The sequence below is a fragment of the Myripristis murdjan genome, chromosome 22 (assembly GCF_902150065.1).
Source record: "Myripristis murdjan chromosome 22, fMyrMur1.1, whole genome shotgun sequence".
NCBI lineage: Eukaryota > Metazoa > Chordata > Actinopteri > Holocentriformes > Holocentridae > Myripristis > Myripristis murdjan.
Genome location: NC_044001.1, coordinates 2978413 through 3001215, shown reverse-complemented (window position 1 = coordinate 3001215; position 22803 = coordinate 2978413). Strand labels below are relative to the sequence as shown.

The 22803-nt window shown below is 42.8% G+C and overlaps 1 protein-coding gene and 1 pseudogene across 1 annotated transcript in view; both read left to right on the top strand.

The window, feature by feature from the left end:
* Nucleotides 1-22803, top strand: part of LOC115353980 (tripartite motif-containing protein 35-like) — a 993629-nt pseudogene that overhangs the window by 260636 nt on the left and 710190 nt on the right.
* Nucleotides 1-22803, top strand: part of akap6 (A kinase (PRKA) anchor protein 6) — a 216255-nt gene that overhangs the window by 34319 nt on the left and 159133 nt on the right. Inside the window, exons 7-11 of the mRNA XM_030044838.1 lie at nucleotides 107-451; nucleotides 1397-1528; nucleotides 1789-1947; nucleotides 2396-2662; nucleotides 15562-15684. Of these exons, the coding sequence (XP_029900698.1) occupies nucleotides 107-451; nucleotides 1397-1528; nucleotides 1789-1947; nucleotides 2396-2662; nucleotides 15562-15684 (1026 nt within the window). The remainder of the gene's footprint in view (nucleotides 1-106; nucleotides 452-1396; nucleotides 1529-1788; nucleotides 1948-2395; nucleotides 2663-15561; nucleotides 15685-22803) is intronic.

Sequence of the window (22803 nt, the reverse complement as noted above, 5' to 3'; positions counted from 1 at the left end):
CATTTTCTTAACACATTCTTACTCACCTTTCCACCCCCACCCCGTTCACAATGATAAAGCAGTAACCTTGTTAATCTTTTAATGTGAATTTCCTTCATCTAAACAGGTCATGAATGGCCACAATCTCCACGGAGAGGGAGGGGCACCAGAGGGGAGCGTCTGCACGGAGCTGCGTGGCCAGAGGAGCTCGTCAGGGGCCGGACCGACCGCCGACGCCCCCCTGCCTCTCCGGGACCCGCCGCCTCAGAACAACAAGTCCAAACAAATGGAGATGACACACACCGAGACACACACACGCAGTGAGGGGGGCTCCGACTCCTCGGTGCCTTCCCCGATGAGGGAGCAGTTCCTCTCCTCAGACCAGGAGGCGTCCGGGGAGGAGTCGGACCCCCGACCGCCTCCCGGAAAGCCGGCTGTCTGGATTGTTAAACGCCAGGGGAGAAAAGTGAGGGTTTATCAGTTTTGTTGAGCAGGAGAGTGTGGAGAGTGGAGAGTGTGTGTGAACTGAGCTGCATTTTAAGATGTGATCCGAGTCCCATTTTTAAAACACATTAGTGCTGAAACAATTACTCAATTAATCAAGTGGAAGATGGAGAGCAAATTAAGTTGATTATAATTTTGATTGGTTAATCGTTTATAAGGTAAAAATACCAACCATTGTCTGATTTCAGCTTCACTAAGTTTGTGTATCTTTTCTCTGTTGATCATTATAAAAGTAACACCTAGACTAGTAAGGAAGCAATTTAAAGACTTCACTTTGGGCTCTGATCACGTCCAGTAAGACTATTATTGACACTTTATAGACTAAATGACTAATCAGTCAATCCCAAATTAAAGTAAATTCAAGAAAATAATAAGATAAGTAATAAAAAAATAAATAAATCTTGATTTCCATCTATTTTTTATTTATTCATTTATTTATTTGTTTGTTTTCTTTTCAGACTTAAGAAAAATATCTCCAACTTAATAATAATAGTAATACTTTATTTAAAAGTATTATTTTTCAAAATGTTCACAGAGCTTGTTAAAGCTTTTATAGCCTCGGGAAGGGAATTCCATCATTTTTGTCTCATTTATGTGACAGTTTGTATTTTAAACAACCAGCATTAGCGGATGCAAGAGGCTGTGAAGGATTATAAAATTAAAGAGTTAGTAATGAAGGCCCATCCTAACACCATTAAGAGCCTGTAAACAGTAAAAAAAGTTAAAAATCTGTCCTAAAAAACACAGAGAGCTGGTGGAGGTTAGCTAAAACTGGGATGATCTATATGCATGAACTGGTTTTCTGGCATCTTGTTGGGATGGGACTTGCACAGGACCTGCAGAAATATTTAAGCATGGATTAAATGACAGAGTTCATCCATATCTCTTACCCCTTGTTGTGATCTCCTCCCAGGTTTCAACCAAGTCCAGCCCGAACAGGGAGCACTGGTACGGGTCAGAGGAGTTCCTGGCCCTCCCTGCCCAGCTCCGTAAGACCGAGATGTTGGCGATGAAACTGGAAAGCCTGGCTCAGGCCGTCCCCTTGGTTAGTTGACAGCATCATCTCTATGTTCTAATTTATTTACAGGGCTGTGGACCTGGTTAAAGGCGCTGTGTGTATCATTTTAGCATCAATACATCAACCGGATCATCAGCTTCACCCTGCACTCTGCAGGTCAGTCAGGAAATCTGCTGTGTTGCTTTACGGCACAAAACAGGAAGAGGGCGCTGTTCTCCCGGAGCTAAAACTTCCTGTCAGCTTCTGGCAGACGGCGGATATAATCTCTGAATCTCTCTCCCCTCCAGAGACCTGGCGTTTGCGATGCTACCCATGAGGCTTTGCAGGATGTGGATGACTGGGAGCTGACGGAGCTGAACCCCGACTGGGACGTGGGGGAGAGCGGGGACAACGTCAGCAGTGTGGGGGAGAGTGGGGACGACGTTCCCTCCCCTCTGCCACACCTGGTACGTCCCTCAGTCACACCTCTTTTTCAAATGTCTTCATTTTGTTGTTTAAATTAATGATTTTATTTGGAAAACTGACTTGAACTAACAGACCAGTTTGTATTTCACATGTTATTTGTTTTACCCAACTATTATCTATTTACTTTAGTTTACTTCAGTTTCAAGTAAGCTTTATTGGCAGTTCAGCACGTAGCAAAACACTTTGTGCAATAAATTTGCTTTAGAGGTATAGATGTTAAAGTAAAAACACTTTATGCAAAACTTAAAATACAGCAAACCGTAGAAACAGAATAAAATAGAATAGAAGAGACAAGGAGTTCAAGACGATGGTATCCCTGGAGGAGATGTCTTTGAAGAACAATATTATTCATTTTATTTTTTATTTTTCTTATTTTTTTTAATTGATTTAAATTCAATCTCATGATGTTTCCCTCCTCCTCCTCCTCAGCTCCCGTTCAGACGGAGCCACTTCCCGGTCGGTCGCTTCAGCCCCAGCTCCTCCAGCGATATTGCGCCCTCACTGGACGAGAGCATCGAGTCCGGCCCGCTAAGTGACCTGCAGTCAGAGGACGATGAGGGGCGGAGCTCTGCAGACCGCGGCCGTCACATCACAGCGCCCCCGGAGGACAAGCCAGGAGGTGCATCTCTGGTCCAACGGCTGCTGCAGGACATTCAGCGACAGGACAAAGACCCTGACATCTGGAAGAAGATTGAGGTATGGAAATGTGTGCAAATAATTGTTAACTTTCTAGTTCTCTGTGATTTGTTTCCCTCTTCTGGCAGCAAATGGAATGCTGCTTGAAAAATACATGTCCCAGTTGGTTTTAATCTTCAAATGCAAAGAAACAGGATAAAGGTTTAGTCATTGTGTAAACTCAGTTGGCATGAGATTGAATGCAATACACATTTATTTATGTCAAAATTTGGTAGTATAGCTCACAGTAAAAGCCAGGCTAGAAATAGTGAACTAGCTGATAAAGCTTGTCATCGTGTCATTCTATGTAAAACTGAAAAGTGTGATAAAGTAGATTTGTTGCCACTTCCTTTGAGAGCAGTGAGTGCTGTGTTCACACTGTGAAAGTATGAAAATGCAGTATAATCAAGAATGAACATTTATATTTAGTATTTTGAGTATGCAGTGACAGAAAATCATAAGTTCATAAAAATCATGAATAACCAGAGATATCAGTTAAGATGCATGTTTTTTGGGGGGGGTTTTTTGTGCACAAAATGTATTTGTAATGTGAAGTTGCAAGGCAGCAGAGGACGTTCAGATGTAGGTCACATGACACCGAAGTCAGCTGATGTGTTGCATCATTTTCGGTCAGTAAAAACATCCCGGATGAGCCCCCAAATATGTTACGGCCATGACATCAAGCATTTGGCTCAGACCAGCAACATATAAAGAGGACGTTCAGTTTCCAGTCAAAAGGATTTTATATGACAAAAGTAACGGCTATAAATTAATTAAAACTATGAGCATGTGGAGGCCAGGACAACCGCAACGAAAGGATGGAGAACTCTGGGCCAATTGTCAGACGTAGAGCTTCCTCCTAAACTCCCAAAACAGAGCTTTAACTAAACTAACAAGCAAAACCGGATCTCTATCCTCCAAAGAAACAAATGTAAACTAAGAAAAAAAAAAAAACACACTAAAGTGATCAGGAGGCTGCTACTCCCCGAGCCTTCATTTTACATAAAGTGAGAGCAGGGCAAAACCTCCAGTCAGCTGACCGAGTGCACTTGGGAGAGAGAGAGGGAGAAAGAGCAAGAGAGAGTGAGTCACGGCTCCAATAAACTGCCTTGTCTTTAGCCCTAGTCTGTACTACGATCAGCGATGAAATGTTACCGGGTTCCCAGACAGAAGCAGCACAGAGCCATGTGTCCTCACTGCCGCCGAGACGAACAAGTTCTCCGTTTTGAAAGTCCAACGCGGCCGCTAAAGGGCATGTCACGTCACTGGAGAGCTACCCGCTGATCTTTACTCGAGCATGTTGTCTCTTCCGTTCTGCACCGAGGCTCCAGTGAGACAAACCCCTGCACGTTGCTGAGGATTAAAGCGACTCCCGCTCTGATATGAAACGCTGAGAAAATGAACAGAAGAAGCGATCAAATGGACGCGAGTGAACCGGCATCACCAACAACACCGGTCCTCTCCCTCCACCACAGCGGTGTGGTGATGGATGGGATTAGATCGTCCTCTGGACCCGTTAAATCACCGCCTCACTTCGAAAAGGTCACGCTTGATTGACAGGCGGATTATTGATGAGGCCGCCGGTGAACTAATCAGTCATATCTGTGTCATATTGAATATGGTGAAATGTCAATAGCTCTGGGGATACGTTCTCCCACCGCCGCTCTTTTAATTAGCATTGTAAAGAAGCTCTGCCTTTGGTATTTTTTTTATTGTTTTATTTTATCCTGTTATATTTCATTTTATGTCCTTTATTGCCTTTATATTCTAATTACCTTTTATGCTTCCCACACCTTTATTCCTCGCTGTAACATCCCAATTTCCCCCCGGGGATCAATGAGGTTGAGCGTATCTGTCTTATCTTGTGGTGGCCAGGTCAGAAACCTACAGACAGAATCAGACTGCAGTAATAAGATTATCAATGGGGATTTCCGGGATTCTGCAGGATCAATCTCTGAGGGGTGGGGGGGTGGGTCGTCCTTGAACAGGACAGTAAACAGGACGGGAAAGTTGTGAGTCTGATTTGTGAGAGTGAGAGTGATTCCTCATGATGGCGGAGAACATGGAAACTGAGCGCTTTAACTTCTTGAATTCAAATAAAACACCTCACTGATACTGAAATAAGATGAAATCAGATGGACTGAGGTCTTCTATGGGAATTTATGTATTTGTTTCACAAGTTGACAGTTCAAGATGAGGCCACCTTACATCTTTAAGCCTTCACAGCAAAATACTCAAACTGAGAAAAGAGAGAGATCAATGGGAAATTTACTTCTGGTTCCCAGTGATTCAGCTCTGTTTCTGGCTGCAGCTGTTTAATCACATTTTCAGGGTTCAAATCTTGTTTTTTCTTCTAACAAGGTAAAACAACTGCCATCGCTGCACTGCAAAAAAAAATAAAAATAAAAGAAAGAAAAAAATCTTCATCTCCATAGCAAGGAGTCTCATCTCCAGTGTTCAAATGTTGTTTTTTCCTTCAAACAAGGTAGATAATCTGCCAGTGGGATGAGATAATCCCACTTGTTTCTAGATTTTTTTCTGGGAACAAGAGTAAATTTGTTGAAACGAGGCAGAATAAGGCAGATCAGCCACTCGGATCAAGAAAACGGCAGATGGCAGATTTTTTTTTTTTTTTTACCTTGTTTGAAGAAAGACAAGATCTGAACTTTAAAGATGAAACTGAGTGACTCGGTAACATGGACATTTTTTTTTTTTTTTTTAAATAACGAGGCCCAAAAACTTCTTGAATAACACGAAAAGATCATACACACACACACACACACACACACACACACACACACACCATTCACCCCCCCGGTCTCCTCTCCTCTGCTCCGGCTAATTAGCTGATTAGCTGCTTAATTAGCAGCATGTAATCATGGCAGTGAATGAGCTGCCTAATTGAGGAAGTGAAGAGAGGAGAAGAAGAGTCTCAGTGTGGAGGACGACTTTGTCTCACCACCAAGAGTCTCTACTGAGCAGAGTAGAATACAATAGAAAGCAATAGAATCAGCCTGCGTGCCCTTTTCTTTTTAAGAGAGTGAAATTCAGTTCAGCTGAAGCAGAGGAGATCTGATTACAGCGACAGACGACAACAGACAGACAGACGAAAAGACAGAATACTGTGTCAGCTGGGACTCGCATTTTAAATAGGGGCTCCTGTTGAAATAGAGCAGAGTAGAGTGGAATTCAGAATAAAGTAAAGTAGAATTCCCTTCAGAGTCACTTTGGCACATCTCCAGCAATTTCAGCTCTTATCTCCTGTGCATTAGAGTAGTGTTGCATAGAACTGAATAGAATCGAGTGGAATAGAATCAGCCCACATACCCTTTTGTTTTATAGGAGGGGAACTCGGTTATGGTGGAGCAGAGTAGATTTTATTACAGTAGAGAACAGCAAAATAGAATAGAATAGAACAGAATAAAATAGGGACAAATGGACAGAATATTGTCTCAGCTGGGACTCTTGTTTTAAACAGGGTCTCCTGTTGAAATAGAAGAATTCAGAATAGAACAGAGTAGAATTCCCCTCAGAGTCACTTAGTCATGTCTCCAGGCATTTTATCTTGAACTGAGAAGCCTCCTGTCCTGTGCATTAGAGTTCTGTAGAATAGAATAAAACAGAATAGAATAGAATAGGAGCAGTGCAAATGTCACCTTCCTGCAAGCTGGAACAAAATATTTCGCTTTATTCCCGTGGGACACGTGGAGGCTGCAGTCCAGAGCTCCTCTCTCAGAGTTTCAGTGAAGTGACAGTGAAGGCTGAGTTGGGTTCAACAGCTGATGTCCTGCCTCCATTTTTAGTCTCGCCAGTTGTTTAAAGTAAGAATTTCATCCACATCAAATTCCAGAAATCCTGCCGTGTAGTTCACTGTTCGTTATCTTTATTAGTATCACACTTCTCCAAACTCAGTTACAAAGCTTTTTGCAAAGGAAATTTAAAAAAAAAATCAACAGCAAAACTAACAAGGCCAATACAGAAACAAGGCAGAGTCGAATAAATAGAAATACCAAAAAAAAAAAAGAAAAAAAAAGGTAATTATGTGGTTTAATTTTGCTTTTAGTTGTTTGTTAACAGAGAAACCAGAGAACCCAAAGCCAAAGAACAGTCTGATTATCAGATGAAAAAAAGAGACAGAAACAGTTTTTTAAAAATGACCTCTGTCTGACCTTCCTTTCTTCTCAGAACTTCCTCTTATCCTGTCAAACTTTTCTACTTTTTGGTGATTTGTGTTTCTTTCCTTTGCATTTACATTGAACATTGACCTCCTAGTCATCAGCTGCTTATTACTTTGCGTGTCCACGATCTATAATCTGCGTTTCAGAGTCATTTGACTACATTTTTTTCGAAACCATTGTCGTCTCTCAGAGGGACGTATGCTGAAACCAGCTCCTAATTACGCCGTATATTGAGATGGAATGCACCGAAACGCCCGGAGAACAAAACAAGCTATCAAACTAAGACAAAATAATAAGACAAAAAAGCAGTCCATCAGTCAGATAAGTGTCCTACGTCATCCCGGCACATTGTATTTGTTGTCTGGGCGGCGTGGCGGCCCCAGTGTGTGGTGTCTGTGTGTTTGGCGGCTCTGCGGCACGCCGGCCTATCTGCTGTCAGTGGGAGACAGACAGACAACAGACTCACATCAACGCTCGTCTGATTGGCCCAGCGGGTGGGGGAGGAGGAGGGGGGCGGGGGGCGAGGACGCCTACCGACAGCGGAGAGGATCGGGAAATAAGAGCGATGGAGGACGAACATGTTGTCTCCTTCTTTCTGTTGCTGGAGATAAACAGGCATGTGTGGTGTGTGTGTGTGTGTGTGTGTGTGTGTGTGTGTGTGTGTGTGTGTGTTGGGGTTAAGGCGTGCAGGAAGTTGCACTGCAAAAAATCTCTAGTGCAGTTTGACTTGATTCTATTTTTTTTTCTAGGAAAAGTTGAAAAAAAAAAAGAATAAGGCAGATCAGCCGCTAGGATCGAGAAAAAAACACTTGATTCAAAAAACGTCTGGAAACAAGTTGATTAGTGTCGGAAACAGGTGAGATTATCTCATCCCACTGGCAGATTATTGACCTTGTTTGAAGAAAAAGAGATTTGAACAGTGAAGAGGAGACTGAAGGACTTTGTAACATGCAGGGTTTTTTTTTTTTTTTTTTTTTTTGCAGTGAGCATGGAGTCTGTTTTCTTCTTAAGAAAGAAAGTAAATCTGATTCTCACACACACACACACACACACACACACACACACACAGAGTGTGTGAATGTGTGTTAAATCCATAAAGAAAACCCATGCTGTTAGAGTTTTTGTTCTACTTAAGTTGTTTATTAATACACAGGTCCTAATTATGCCTTATGCACATGCATATCAGTGTAATGTGTAAATATTAGTAATCATAAAAATAATTTGCAATCAGTTTATGAAATGCTTGGTAATAAAATAAGAGCCAATATTATTACTATTTTAAAAAAAAAATCCTCTGTGTGTGTGTGTGTGCGTGCGTGCGTGCGTGTGTGTGTGTGTGTGTGTGATGACACTATCCCCCTGGCAGCAGACAGCTGGCAGTACAGTGGAGGGGTCTCCCAGGGACGAACTCAGGGGCCCAATCATGTGTGACGGGCGGCCCTGACACTCTCTCTCCCTCCCTCTCTCTCTCTCTCTCTCTCTCTCTCTCTCTCTCTCTCTCTCTCTCTCATTCTCTCACTCCTTTATTCGTATTTTTTTCTCTCTGTCTTTTAACATCTGAATGTAACTCTGTACTTCCCCTTTATTTGATAAGATGCAACAATTACCGCTCATCAACTTTTAATCATAAAAAAATCTCAAAATGATACAGAAAAAAACACATAAAATCAAATAAAATACACCTCCGTTCTCTCTCTCTCTCTCTCTCTCTCTCTCTCTCTCTCTCTCTCTCTCTCTTTTCCACATTTCCGTGCTTCTTGCGTCTCAGTAACGCACCATGCAGGAAAACCAGGCGCTGCCTCGCCGAGATTTCACTCAGATGTTCCGGAAATCGGCGTCAGGCTCACAGTTTTCCATGTGTTCCGTTTAAAATTCAGTTTAATTAATTTATAATCAAACTTTTCCTCCCCTCAAGTTATTTCAGTCCGGTCCGGCAGCTCAACAATGTCCGTCCTCTCGGTGTGACATTTTCACGTAATCAAACTAATAACTCGGTCTGCCGCGGAAATTAGCCGTCTCATCTGAGCGCCTCGAAAAAGTTTGGCTAACCTTGGACCTGAAGAGAAAAACTAAATGTGACTCTGCTGTTTTTTTTTTTTTTTTTCCCATCACCAGCTGCTGAAACGCCGCCGCACTGCCACTTCAATCATCTGAAAAACTGTTAGCGCTTCTCATTAAAACCAGCAGGTACTGCTAGCCTCAAGCCAATCCATCTGCTCTCCGCTAACAGCTAGCATGCTAATAATGCTAATGTGCCTTTTTTCCCAGTGTAATCTGAAAGAGGATTTTTTTTTTCATGTGCTTCAAGTCTAATATGTAAGTAACTTTAAATTCCTGTTTCAGAGGCTCGCGAGCAGTGTTGGGCGAGGTTACTTTTTAAAAGTAACTCGTTACGTTAAAGCGTAGCTGTTATTAAAGATGACTCACTCTGTTACAATGTTACCAATTAACAAAAGTAACATGTTAGCAGGCCTGTCATGATAACAAATTTTGCGGTGCGATTAATTGCGGCAGAAATTATTGCGATAAGTGATAATATTTCGTAATATTGTGCTTTTAAGACCATTTTTATTATTGTTGTAATTTTGACATTTTCAGACCATTCTTTAAACTTATATTATGATAATAAAGGCATAATGATGCAAGTACACCCTTTTGAAGAGAAACAAACATTTATTCAGCAAGAATATTTAAAAATGTAAACAAGAAAATTTAAATATCCAAAATAAATAACACGTAAAAATACCAAAATAAATAAATAAAGACCTTATGAATACAAAAAATTGACCAACTGGCCATGATAACAAAAAGTGCACTGTAATAGAGACACTCGAAGAGCGTTCCCTCCGTTCCCAAGGATAAAACTGTACTGTTGATAGATAGATAGATAGATACTTTATTCATCCCGCAGGAAATGTGCGGTTCCATATCTAATGAACGTTGGGAATCTGACAATACGTCATCGTTGGCTTTATTGCTTCCTGATTGATCAACAACTGAGAAAACCGTGGATCCGGAGGGACATCGGGCCATATTTCAAAGTAAAACTAAATATTTCATCACCCATTAGCAGCTGTTAGACAACAGCTAATGTTAGCATTTAACCGCTTCCTAACGTTACCATTTGATAGCGTTACATGACAGGATAGAAAAGGTGTAAATTAATTATTAAGTATGAACAAATATCTTGGAAATGTTTCTGTTTTAGACACGTAGCTAAAGTCTGGGACTAAAACACGCTGGATGGAAGTTAGTCCAGCTAGCAGCCGGGGGAACCTTCTGGAAACTTCCTGTCCTGCCAGCCTTAACCCTCCAGGAAAACCCTCACTGCTAAAGGGCTTGGAACACACTGTAGTGTCGGACTCGTTCCCGAGTTCAGCAGAACATTAAATCCCAGCAGGACAGCTAACGTTACCCTGCAGCTTCAGCACAGCCAGGGCCTTTCACTGCCACACTTTATATAAACGATAAATAAACGAGTCCACCATGTTCCTGTCATATCCTACTCTAAATCCAAAATATACATAATCAGTTTTAGTAGTTATAGCTAAGGCGTTTACATCAAACCAGTTTCAGCTTGACTTGTTTTTACTGTTCTGTGGTTTTTAATCTAAAAAGGTGGCAACATCACGAGTGGTCTGGTGTTAATTTGCACTTTAATACGCAGAAATGAACATTTACCATAAACAAGTTAACTGCGTGCAAAAGTCAGCTACAATTCAAATCAAAAAACTTGGATAAACAGGACCCTCCTCAGTAAGGATTCCTAGGAAAAATAAATGCAAATGTAAAAAAACAACATAAAATAAAATAAATACTTAAATAATGACTTGTAACCTGTAACACAAGTACAAACGTTTGTAGGAGTTTTCCTTCCAAAAGGCTGATTCTGGAATAAAAAATATAATGCTTATAATAAAAAGCTTTATTTACATAGCATCTTTAGTGTGCTTTGACAGACACAGCAGTGCAGAATAAGCCAAAAGCAAAATAACAAAGGCCAAACAAGCAAAACCAAATGAGGGTAAACTTGAGATTTAAGGTAAAAACAGGAAAAGTAAAGAGAAAACTGAGGGATGTTGACAGATAGACAGTAAAAGACAGAAGAAAAAAATAAAAATAAAATTCTGATACAAAACACTAATTTGTCATGAAAATTGTATAATAACCTTTAAGGTGTATTACATGATCTTTGACATTTATTGACCTCAACTGGCAACATAACAAAAAACATAAAAATTGTACTTTCACGTTAGGGAGCTGTACGCTAGCTAATCCAAAATAAAGAAGAGGAAAAAAAGAGTTTAAAAAAATATTAAAATACTGATCAGTACGCTAAAGAATGCAGTAATAAAACAGCCTTTTTCTTGTTTTTTGAGAGAGAGGTTTTTGGCCGTCGTTGCTGTCGCAGCGGGTCGGGTCGGTATCGATCGGCGTGCTATCAGTCGTTTCGCTCCGAGGCGGTTTGAAAGACGTGAAGTGTCGGTGGCGAGCCTCTGTCCTCGGCCCGGCTCCCGGCTGAGCGAGGAGAATGGAGCGGCGAGGCCCAGATAAAACAGATATTAGCGTGGCGTGCAGGCGGCGGCCCATCAGATCTGCAGGCTGGCGGCGTCTGGTTTCCCAGCAGGCCTTTCTGCCCCTCAGGAGCTCCACTGGTTTAGCTACATCAAAGCAGCTGTAAGCAGCCGGTCGGCCGGTCGATATCCAGAGCATCAGCGCTCCCCTCTGACTCCTGCATCACATCCTCCTCCTCCTCATCCTCCTCACCCTCATCCTCATCCTCCTTTCTTCTCCTTTCCTCTCCTCTCTCGTTGGCTCGTGTCTGTTCTTGTCCTTCTTTATTCCATCCTCTCTTTCCTTTATCCACTCCTCTCTTGCTGTCTTTTCTCTGCTTAATAAACTGTTATTTGCTTTTCTTTATTCTCTTATTTGCTCATCTCTTTTCTTGTCCTCTTTTACTCTTATCTTTCGCATCGGTCTCTTCTCAGATCTTGCCATCATTGATAATACTCTTGATCAAATATTCCCTCTTTTTCCTTTGTATTCTTTCTTTCCTTTCATCTTTTGTAATTTTGATATTGAGCTAAATAAAGAAAATTGACTTAAGTTGCTTTCTTTTCCATTCCTTTCATTTCTTTTCTTCTCCTTTCCTTTCCTTTCTTTTCTTCTCCTTTCCTTTCCTTTCCTTTCCTTTCTTTTCTTTTCCTTTCCTTTCCCAGTTTCTTTCTTTCCTTTTCATTTCTTTTCTTTTATTCTTTCCTTTCCTTTCCTTTCTCCTCTCTTTTTCTTCTGTCCATTTCCTTCTCCTTATTTGCTCCTCTGTCCATTCCCTCTCTTTTCTCCTGCCTCCTCCTCCTCCTCCTCTTCCTCCTCCTCTCCTCATCAATACTTTTGATTTTCATCTCTCTTCCATAACAGACTGTAGAAAGACGGATGGAAGGAAGGAGTGGTATCGGTGGTATCGATATTTTTTTCTTTTTTCTTTCTTTTTTTTTTTTTTGCTTCTTCTTTTTTAGGGTCACGGTCGTAATTAACATACTGCCGCTCAATCGGTCAAGGTTTGGGACACGCGCTCACACACACACACACACACACACACACACACGTACACAGGTTTAATCATTACAGGCAAGCAGGCATGCCTATCCTCCATATGAAGACACACTCACACACACATACAGATTAGACACAGCGATTTGTAGGCGAGGCGTCAGCGTGGATGCACACATGTGCCGAGGTGAAATAATTTACATCAGATTTACCTTCTCAAGGCGGCTCCGCTCCGCTCGGCGTAACGCGACGCCTGTTTTACTGAGCAGCTTTCGCTTTTCTACCTGGCACACGGCACAGATACCAGGTGTCGGAGAGAAATAACAGCGGCTGCAGAATCTCAAAAACATGTGAAGTGCCTTTTGCTGACGCTGAGACGCAGCGTCTGTGGGATCACCGGCGATTCCCGTTGTTATTTTCTGACTCGAACGACGGGATTTTGTGAGATCACGTCGCCTTCTGACCGAAGTTTTATATGAATCAGAGTGTCTCATGTTTTCTGTGCTAACTTTATCAAAAAAAAAAAACAAAACAACTTAAGAGTGTAACTTGGGAGTGAGAGGAAACTGTCAGATTCAAGATAAGCAGCTCTCAAAGTTCGAATCTATTTTTCCTTCAAATAAGGTCAATAATCTGCCAGTGGGATGTGATAATCCAATGCAGTTTAACTCGTTTCCAGAATTTTCTCGAATCAAGTGTCATCTTCGTGATCCTATGGGGCTCATCTGCCTTATTTAAAACAAGTGAAACTGCACTGGAAACTAGTGGGATTATCTAAAAAAGTGTTGTGATAAACCGGTGGCACAAAATTCAAAGCGGCATTTCGGCTCTGGAGCAATGAAAAATGATTTTGTTTTGGTCGTTTTTGATCCTTGTTCATTTCCATTTTTCATTTCTATTCCTCAGAAGCCGTGACTGTGATAATACGATGCCACAAAATAGTAAAATAACACATTCACCTCGTATAGCGAGTGTAAAAACAAAGATTACAAGCAACTTTTTCGATATTGACGCCCAGGATCTTTTGAATTATCCACGTTCGGTTTGTTTCCGAGTGTTTAAAAAAACTCTTTCTTTCCATCTCTTCTCCACGACAGATTTTAAACTCGTTTTTTTCAAAGCATTTTCTGCCCTTGTCTTTTTTTTTTAAAGCTCTTTCCTGTCCCTCATCTCCGTCGCTCCTCCACGACGGGGCGTTTAAACTCCTCCTCGACGCCGTTTCCTCCTCTTTTGTCTCCACCTCCGTTTCACGACAGGAGCCTTAAAACTCCGTCTCTAAGCCGTCTCCTCTCCTCCGTCTCCTCCTCCTCCTCCTCCTCCTCTTCACCACTGAAGTGGATTTAGCAGCAGAAATCAATAATGGATCAGAGATTTCACCTGGATTTAGTCAGGCTCGCAGAGAGAGAGAGAGAGAGAGAGAGAGAGAGAGAGAGAGAGAGAGAGAGCAGCGTGTTTGAACGGTTTCCACTGCAAAAACCTGGAAAAAAAAATCTTTCTCAGTGCTGTAATATTTGGCCCTCTCTCCTTTTTTTTCTCTGCATTTTGTTTTATTTTCTTTGTTTAATTCTGGTGTCCATGCACCTCTGAGGTCATGATCCGACATCTGTTCTGAATCTCATGCTGATTTCTCAATTTTGGGTCCAATTCTTCAGCCGCTTCTCTGAAAAAACCAGAGGAAAAAATGAGACATGATCCCCCACACGGCCAGTAGATGGCAGTAGCTTTCCACCGCAGAGCGAGCAGCATTCCTCTTCTCTTCCTCTGTTGTTTCTCTTCTTCTCCTCTGTTTACCCGTCCGCCTCTCTTTCAGTCGGCACCCGCTTTTGAATGACGCCCTGAAACGCCCGGCTTCAGCCCTCCACTCGTTCATACTCGTCTTTCCGTCTCTCTTTTCCATCGCTTTCCTTGCCTTTTCTTCCTCTCTCTTTCAGTCTATTCTTCCCTTTTTTCCTCTCTCTCTCTCTCTCCTCCCTCGCTGTCTGTTGTTTTTCTGTTGCCGTTTGTGTTTTTCTCTCTCTCTCCTCTCTCCTCTCTCTTTCTTTAATTTCCCATCTCACTTTTCTGTCTGGATTTTTCTCGTCTACCTCTCTCGTTTCTTTTCTCTCCATCTTTGTCTTTCTTTCAGGCTGTAATTTTCTTTTCCTTTTCTCTCGCTCTTTCCCTCGCTCTCTCTTTCTCTCGGTTACTTTTGTCTTTCAGTCGCTGCATTTCTCTCGCCGTCTTTCCCCGTCTTTATTTTTACATCTCTCCATCCTCGAGTCTCTCGTTTCTTATTTCCGCACTTTGTTTTCTCTGTTGATATAATTTTCTTTCCGTCTCTCTCTTGTCTTTCCGTCGCTCTGTACTCCTCCATTATTTTTCCAGTCTAATTTCTCTCCCTCTGTTCTCTCTTTCCACTTTACCTCTCTTTATCTCTTGTTCATCATTTCATCTTTCACATTTAGTCTGATGTGTTCATCCACATGTTAAAGTCGCGTGTGTCTCGTTTTGTTCTCTTTCTGCCCTTGAATTAATTCACAACACCGATCTGACAGCGGCCGCTCGCTCCTCCTCTCCTCTTTTCTCTTCTTTCTCTCTCTCTCTCTCATCTTTTCTTCCCCTCCAATCTGTTGCTTCTCCTTCTTCTCCTCCTTCTTCCTCTTCCTCTCTGTGCTTCTGTCTTCCTTTGTTTCTTTCATTTCTTGACTTCCTCTCACATTTGCTCTGCAGTCGTCTCTTTCTCTTTCTGTCACAGGGGTCGACTGGTCACCGAAGGGTTGCCGGTTCGATCCCCGGCTTCTGCCATCTGTGTGTGTGTGTGTGTGTGTGTGTGTGTGTGTGTGTCTCACTTCCTCGCTACGTTTATAATTTTCTTTCTCTTGTTCATTCTTTCTTCTTTGTGTTGTGTATTTTCAAGCATTTTGTTGTTATTTTGTGCGTTTCTTCCTTTGACTCTTTCATTTTCCGTTTGTATTTCCTGTGTTTTTTTTTCTCTCTCTCTCTCTATATCTCTCTTTTTTCACCTCTTTTTCTCCTCTGTCCATCCTCCTCATGTTGTTTTGTTCTGATGTGACTCCAGCAGCAGTCTCTGGACAGCGCTGTGTGTTCATGTATATTGCATTTTTAAAAGACGTGTCCAGCTGAATCTCTCTCTCTCCCTCCCTCCCTCCCTCTCTCTCTCTCTCTCTCTCTCCCTCCCTCGCTCGCCCACAGTGTTTCGTGCTGCAGTTGGACGGCTTCATCGTGTGGCTGCAGGCGGCGCTGGACAGCACGGAGAACTGGACGCCGCCCAGACAGGAGCTGGACAGCCTGAGGCTCTACCTGGACACACACCTGGTGAGAGAGAGAGAGAGAGAGAGAGAGAGAGAGGGCACTCGCGTGCACACAAACACACACACACACGTACAGAAAACACACTGAAAAACACTCATACACTGTACATATAGACAGACTCATCAGTGTTTTACATGCGCACACACACACACACACACACACACACAGTTTTGTTATATCAAAACACATTAACATACATACATATGGATCTGACACACACACACACACACACACTCACATACACACCTGTGCATGTCTGTGCCTTTCTGAAGTCATTTCAACCAAAATTGAACTCCATTAAAACTCAAACTGATGCTGCATTGAAACTAAAGCTAATATTCCATTGAATCTAATACTGATGCTGCATTGAAACTAAAGCTAATATTCCATTGAATCTAATACTGATGCTGCATTGAAACTAAAGCTAATATTCCATTGAATCTAATACTGATGCTGCATTGAAATCAAGCAGCAGCAATCAGGATGCTGCATTGACACTGCTGCTGATGCTCCACTGAATCTGATACTGGTCCCCCATTGAAACCAACATGATGCCCCATTGAAATCAAAATGACGTTCCATTGAAACCACACTGAATCCAACATGATGCCCCATTGAATTCATCATGATGCCCCATTGAAACCAACAGAATTCCCCATTGAAATCAAAATGACGTTCCATTGAAACCCCATTGAATCCAACATGATGCCCCATTGAAATCAAAATGACGTTCCATTGAAACCACACTGAATCCAACATGATGCCCCATTGAATCCAACATGATGCCCCATTGAAGCCTGTGATGTCATCCGGAGCAGAAAATTGAATCCTTACAGCAGCTCATCATGAGGTCAAAGGTCAGAGGTCACAGCGTCCCTTTACTGCAGAGGAATATCAATAATTGATATGCTGACACACACACACACACACACACACACACACTCACACACACACACACACTCACACACACACACACACACACACACACACACCTTTCTCTCTCTGTTGACTTGCTGCTCTCGTCTTGTTTTCTCTTTGTTCCAATTTGTTTTCATCCATGTCGCTTTCTCTCCCTCTCCCTCTCCCTCTCCCCCTCTCTCTCTCTCTCTGTCTTGCTCATCCCTTCCTTTCTCTCCCTCTTGCTTTCCTCCTTCATCTCTCTCTCTTTGTCTCTCTCTCTCTTCCTCTCTCTCCCTCTCTGTTTATTGTATCAAGCAGACAATTCAAACCCCCCCTCTCTTTCTTTATTCTCTAATTTTTACACACATGCTCTGAAGCAAACAAGCCCCTATAGATTACAGTGAGCGGTGCATCACTGCATATGGCAACACACACACGCGCACACACACGCACACACGCGCACACACACGCACACACACACACACACACACACACACACACACAGAGAGAGAGAGAGAGAGAGAGAGAGAGAGAGAGAGAGAGAGAGAGACAAGACGCACTTTGGCAATTACTCACACTTTTATAGCAAACATATGGGCTCACACACACACAGACACACACACACACACACACATCGCATATCAATGTTAAAACCAACAGATGCACAATGGTAAGCATGTTCTGTCATGCAGACACACACACACACATACACACACACACACACACACACACACACATACACACTCGCACAGACAAACAAACATACTATTTGCATATAAGGGTACAAATGTAAACATATATGCACAACAGTATGCATGTTTTTGACATGCATACACACACACAGACACACACACAGACACACACACACACACACACACACACACTCACACACACACACACGTGCTTTGCTCCATTTGCATACATTTGCATGTTCCTAGACAGATTTCCAAATCAGCATCTCCGTGTCCGTCCCTGCAGAACGGCGCCGTGCATATGGATGTATGGAGATATGGAGATGTCTATCTAGATATTTATTTCTGCCGCGTGTTGCTGCGTGTGTGTGTGTGTGTGTGTGTGTGTCTGTCTGTTTGTTTGTTTGTTTGTTTGCTGGTTTGTTTACACGTGTCGACTTTGTTGTGGGTGCCAGCAGCGCTAACGTTAGCGGCGGTTAGCTTCAATTAGAATTCCCGCTCTTAAGTGGCGCGTCTCGTTAAATAAAGCAAAGAGGATGAAAAAGCATCGCTAATAGGACTTTGAACTGCTCTACTGTTGATACTGTGTGTGTGTGTGTGTGTGTGTGTGTGTGTGTGTGAGAGAGAGAGAGAGAGAGAGCGTGTGTCATTCTCGATAGTCACACTTACACTTTGTAGTTATTAGTGTATGTGTGTATAATTGTCTCTGTGTGTGTGTGTGTGTGTGTGTTTTGTTGATTACTGCAGACTGGCCAGCTTTTCATGCAGTGTCTCTCTCTCACACACACACACACACACACACACACACACACACCCTTAAACACTCTTTTCCCTCTCTGTCTTTTTCTATATTGCTCTCTGTCTCACACACATAAACACACACACACACACACACACACACACACACACCTCCAGGGCAGCAGTGGGTGGAGTGGAGCTGCTCTCCCAATTGAATATTTGGTCTGAGGGTCCAGCTGGCGTGTTTGTGTGTGTGTGTGTGTGTGTGTGTTTTAAGGCGCGTGGAGCGAATAAGCACAGGTCTTTCCGGAACCCCGGGGAGATCAGTGAGGCGAGAGGGCGCTGCAAACACACACAGACACACACACACACACACACACACACACACACACACACACACACAGGCTGCTCTTTGTAAGGCGCTGAGCGATGGCGGCCAATGAAAGGCCTATTGATTGAGTGTGATGGGCGATCCAGGCCTTTGAATCCCATTACCAACAACAGTACACTCTACTGGTGGCAACACTACAGAGAGAGAGAGAGAGAGAGAGAGAGAGAGAGAGAGAGATCATAACAGATCTATGCAGATAAGCTCTATATCTGCATATTATATATAATGCTGCATTGGATTTTTCTGTATTTTTTTCATTTTCATTTATCCTCATCTTATCTCCCTGTGCTCCTTTATTACTTCTACTTATTAATTTAAAGGTGCGTTCGTTCAAACTCACGGCTTTAATTGTAAATTGTAGAGGAGAAGCCGAGGTTTCCGACGATCCCAAACACGAGCTGCTGAGTCACAGGGGGAAACGTGTCTGAAATGAAACATGCAGACGAGACATGCGGATCTTTTCTGTGTGATGTGATTCTGCAGCCGTGAAACAAACCAGTGGCGTCTTGGCTTTGAATGTTTTCCCCTTCAGTGTTGCAGCGATGGAGACACGACATGGAGGAGACCGAGAAGCTGCCTGAGTGGGACGTCAAAGGGATTTAAGCGGGTTTAAATGAGGACTGTTTAGACTCAACTGAGAAAAAAAAAAAAAAAAAAAAAAAGGAAATAGCCCAGAATTTGATGGTTGAGTTTACATCATCGTAAATTATGTGCTTACAGTCTCAGGTTTTTCACCTCAAGCAACCCTCGGCAATTTTACTCAGTGTGCCTCTGAATTTTTAATTACATTTTATTATGTTTTATATTTTCTGTGCATGTTTTGCCTGAACACTGTGCTGTAACAGGTATTTACATTCATGTTAGTGAAATAAATTGAGCGATAATGGTCGTTCATAACGTCTCTGGGTGTGACGACGTGGTGTTTTCCCTTCTTTTAAACTTATTTTTACTTATTTTTATCTATATTGTAATTTATCTTTTTTTTATTTATTTATTTTTTGTTCTTTATTATTACGTTTGCACTAAAAAGGAGCTGCTCTTAATCTCATTGTACATGTGTATAGTGACAATAAAGGCATTCTATTCTATTCTATTCTATTCTTCCTGTCGCTGCGCCGTGTGACGTTCGGCAGCCGATTAGCAGCTCTATTAAAACGTCTAAACAGTCTCTGTGGCCGGTCTGTGTCCCGTGTGTGTGTGTGTGTGTGTGTGTGTGTGTGTGTGTGTGTGTGTGTGTGTGTGTCTGCTGCCTCCTGCTGCTTCTGCTGTCATATTGTCTGCATAGTGTGTTTTCTTACATTTGCTTGTGTTCTTTGTGATTTGCTCACCGGGTCGATGCCTGTCGCCTCTCCTCTCCTCTCGGTGCTCCTTCTCAAGGTTTCTAACATCGTTTCCCGCTCAGGCTGGGTTTTTCAATTGCACCTGACTGCAGTCCGCAGATCGGGGTTAGGCTAAATGTGGGCGGAGCTAAACGTTTGACTCCGCCCGTTTGACTCCGTGCGGTGACTACAGTTAGCAGGTCACGGCGCCATCTGGTTAGGGTTAAGGTTAGGGTTAGGTGAAGGGTTAAGGTTAGGGTTAGCGTTAGCGTTAGCAACCTCTTCCGGTCGCTTGCTATTGAGCAAGTGGGTGGAGTCAAACGTTTAGCTCCACCCACATTGAGCCACTCCTCGATCTGCGGACTGCAGTCAGGGCTTACTCGGGTTTTTTGCCGCTATGAGGATGAAGTCAGGGGGCGTCGTCCTGTTTAAGACGGTTAACAGTGATATTGAACTCTAAATAAACTTGAACTATTAGAACATGCTGCGTGGTTATTGGCTCACTGACGCCCATGAAATTTACTCCTTAGATCGATTCGTTACCAAATGTTGGTGTCGTGGCATTTTTCAGTATGTTCAATACCCAGCCCTTTGTACATACAAGTTACACATATATGTAACACATACCTGAGCCACACTTACATAGGTGGTATGTATGTTTGGTTTCTATTAAGGGTCTCACGATTCTCCAAATCCTCGATTCGATTCGATTTTCGATTTTAGGGTCACGATTCGATTCGATTCTCGATTTTTTTTTCCACTTTTATCACTTGTGTGAGCTTCATAGATAGGGCGAGTTTGAAGGACTGGATTTTCAATTTCCCAATCATCATTGATGTAGTGTGCTGTGACAGTGATGTAGCTCTGAGTTGCTCTGGAGGTCCAGCCATCTGTTAAGGCAACTAATTCTGCACTGCACAGACCCCCAAAAACTTTTTCTTTAACATCATCATACATGGAGGGCAACAGTTTTGTTGTAAGATGCGACCTGCTTGGGATGTTGTAGCGTGGCTCCGGTACGCTAATTAAATGCTTAAATCCAGCGTTTTCTAACACCGAATAAGGTTGCAAATCTGCTGCTATAAATAGCCCTATAGCGTTAGTTACAGCTTTAGCGCGAGCTGATGTGAAGTTTTATTCCAAATGTGGATGGAAGAGTTGACTGGACCAGTGATGGTGTTTTCCCAGTTGTCAAATCTGTGTCTTTGTGATGCCTGTGAATGTGTCCTGCCATGTCCGTTGTGTTTCCCGTGGCCGGGTATGGTACACGCACATAGCATAGTTGGCACACAGTGGTCTTCTTGTCGACAAGGCGAACGTTGCCGACATAACTCACCGGGAACGCAAAATACTTCCACACTGCTGATTTGAGAGATGCAGGAGTGGGTTCAAGCTCCGGTGCCGCTGCGTCTCCTTTATCTGTACCGCTTGCCATCGTGTCATACGGTGAGCTGCAGGTTAGCAAACTTGCGGCTACTACTGTGTACCGTATTTCACCAATTAATCGCCCGGCCGCAAATAGCCGCCGGGTTCTTATAAACGGCTGGGGTCTGCATGCATTTTGCGTATTAAACGCCCACTCGAATAACCGCCGGGGCGATTATTTGCATCATGATGAGGTAACCCAAAATAAGGCTACTCACCTTATTTTTGCAGAAGTAAACAGTTAGCCACACAATAACAGTGCGGCACTTCCGTTTTCTGTCAAAATAAGAGCGCTAGCTAACGTTAGAACAAAAGGGTGTACCGTAATATTAAATCGACTGACTGAAAATATGTTGGACAGTAGCTGTCATCACGATAATGACCTGGTGCAAAAATAAATAAAGGCCTGCAGCGAATAGCCGCCTGGTTCTTTTAAACGCCCGGGGTCCAAGTCGATTTTGCATATTAAACGCCCGGGCGATTCATTGGTGAAATACGGTATGCTACGTTATCATGTGTTTTCCCCTCTTTGCACACCTCCGTGATGTATGTAAACCTGGGGGGGTCGATCCTCTCTTTGATTTCGATGCTCGAGGCCATGACGTAATTTCGATTGATTTCGATTAAAAATCGAAATCGTGACACCCCTAGTTTCTATATATGACAGCATTCCTCTATAGGGGCATCATGCAAGTTCTTACAGCAAATGCTTTTGTTATCATTCTTGGTTACTAACAAACCAAATATGTATTGAACTGGGGTTAAAACCAGAGCTCAATGAACTGACATGAGCAAGGTGACAGAGTGAGGAAAAATTAGACTGTGAGAGAGAGAGAGAGAGAGAGGGAGAGAGAGAGACAGAGTGAGAGAGACAGAGACAGAGAGAGAGAGAGGCTTAATATAAAAGATGTGAAGAGGAAAACATAGAGGGGCTAAGCAAAAGAGGCTGGGTTGAAGAAACACACGCACGCGCACACGCACGCACGCACACACACACACACACACGGGAATACAGCAGCACCCCTCTAGTTTTCCTCTGCTCTGTCTGAATGGAGACAATTTGATCATCATTATTACAAAGACTCTTTGATCGTATCATGTCTCACACACAGCCCTGCCTGCAGTTAGTGTGTGTGTGTGTGTGTGTGTGAGTGTGTGAGTGCAGCTCGATACACAAGCTCAATGTCAAACCTCAATGTCATCTCCGTATCAGCGCGCCGCACCTCTTAGCGCCTCGCTAATATGCTAATGCTAAAAGGTAATGATATCAGGTAGGCTTTGAGGCGATCCTACCCTTTGCTCCAGGCTAATATGCTAATACTGACAGGTAATCTGATCACATAGGCTTTGAAGCAATTCATCTCTGGGCTCAGTGCATGTCTGCTAATCAGGGCAGGCAGCGAAATTTTCAGTCTGCCGGCCACAGAGGCTGAAAAATCCCACAATCCACCTGCTGCTTTAAATATTTTAGCTGCCAGTTTGTTTTTTTTTTCCACCAGAGCTGAACTCCAGATGATGTTTTGGTACTTGCACGGTGCTGACTTATCAGAAACTTTCCTCTATTTTAACACTAATTTACTTTCTGATTTTGAGTCAGGTCCACCAGTGTTAATTTCATCAGCTATTTTCAATTTAGTTTGAGTCTTAGTCTAGTGTC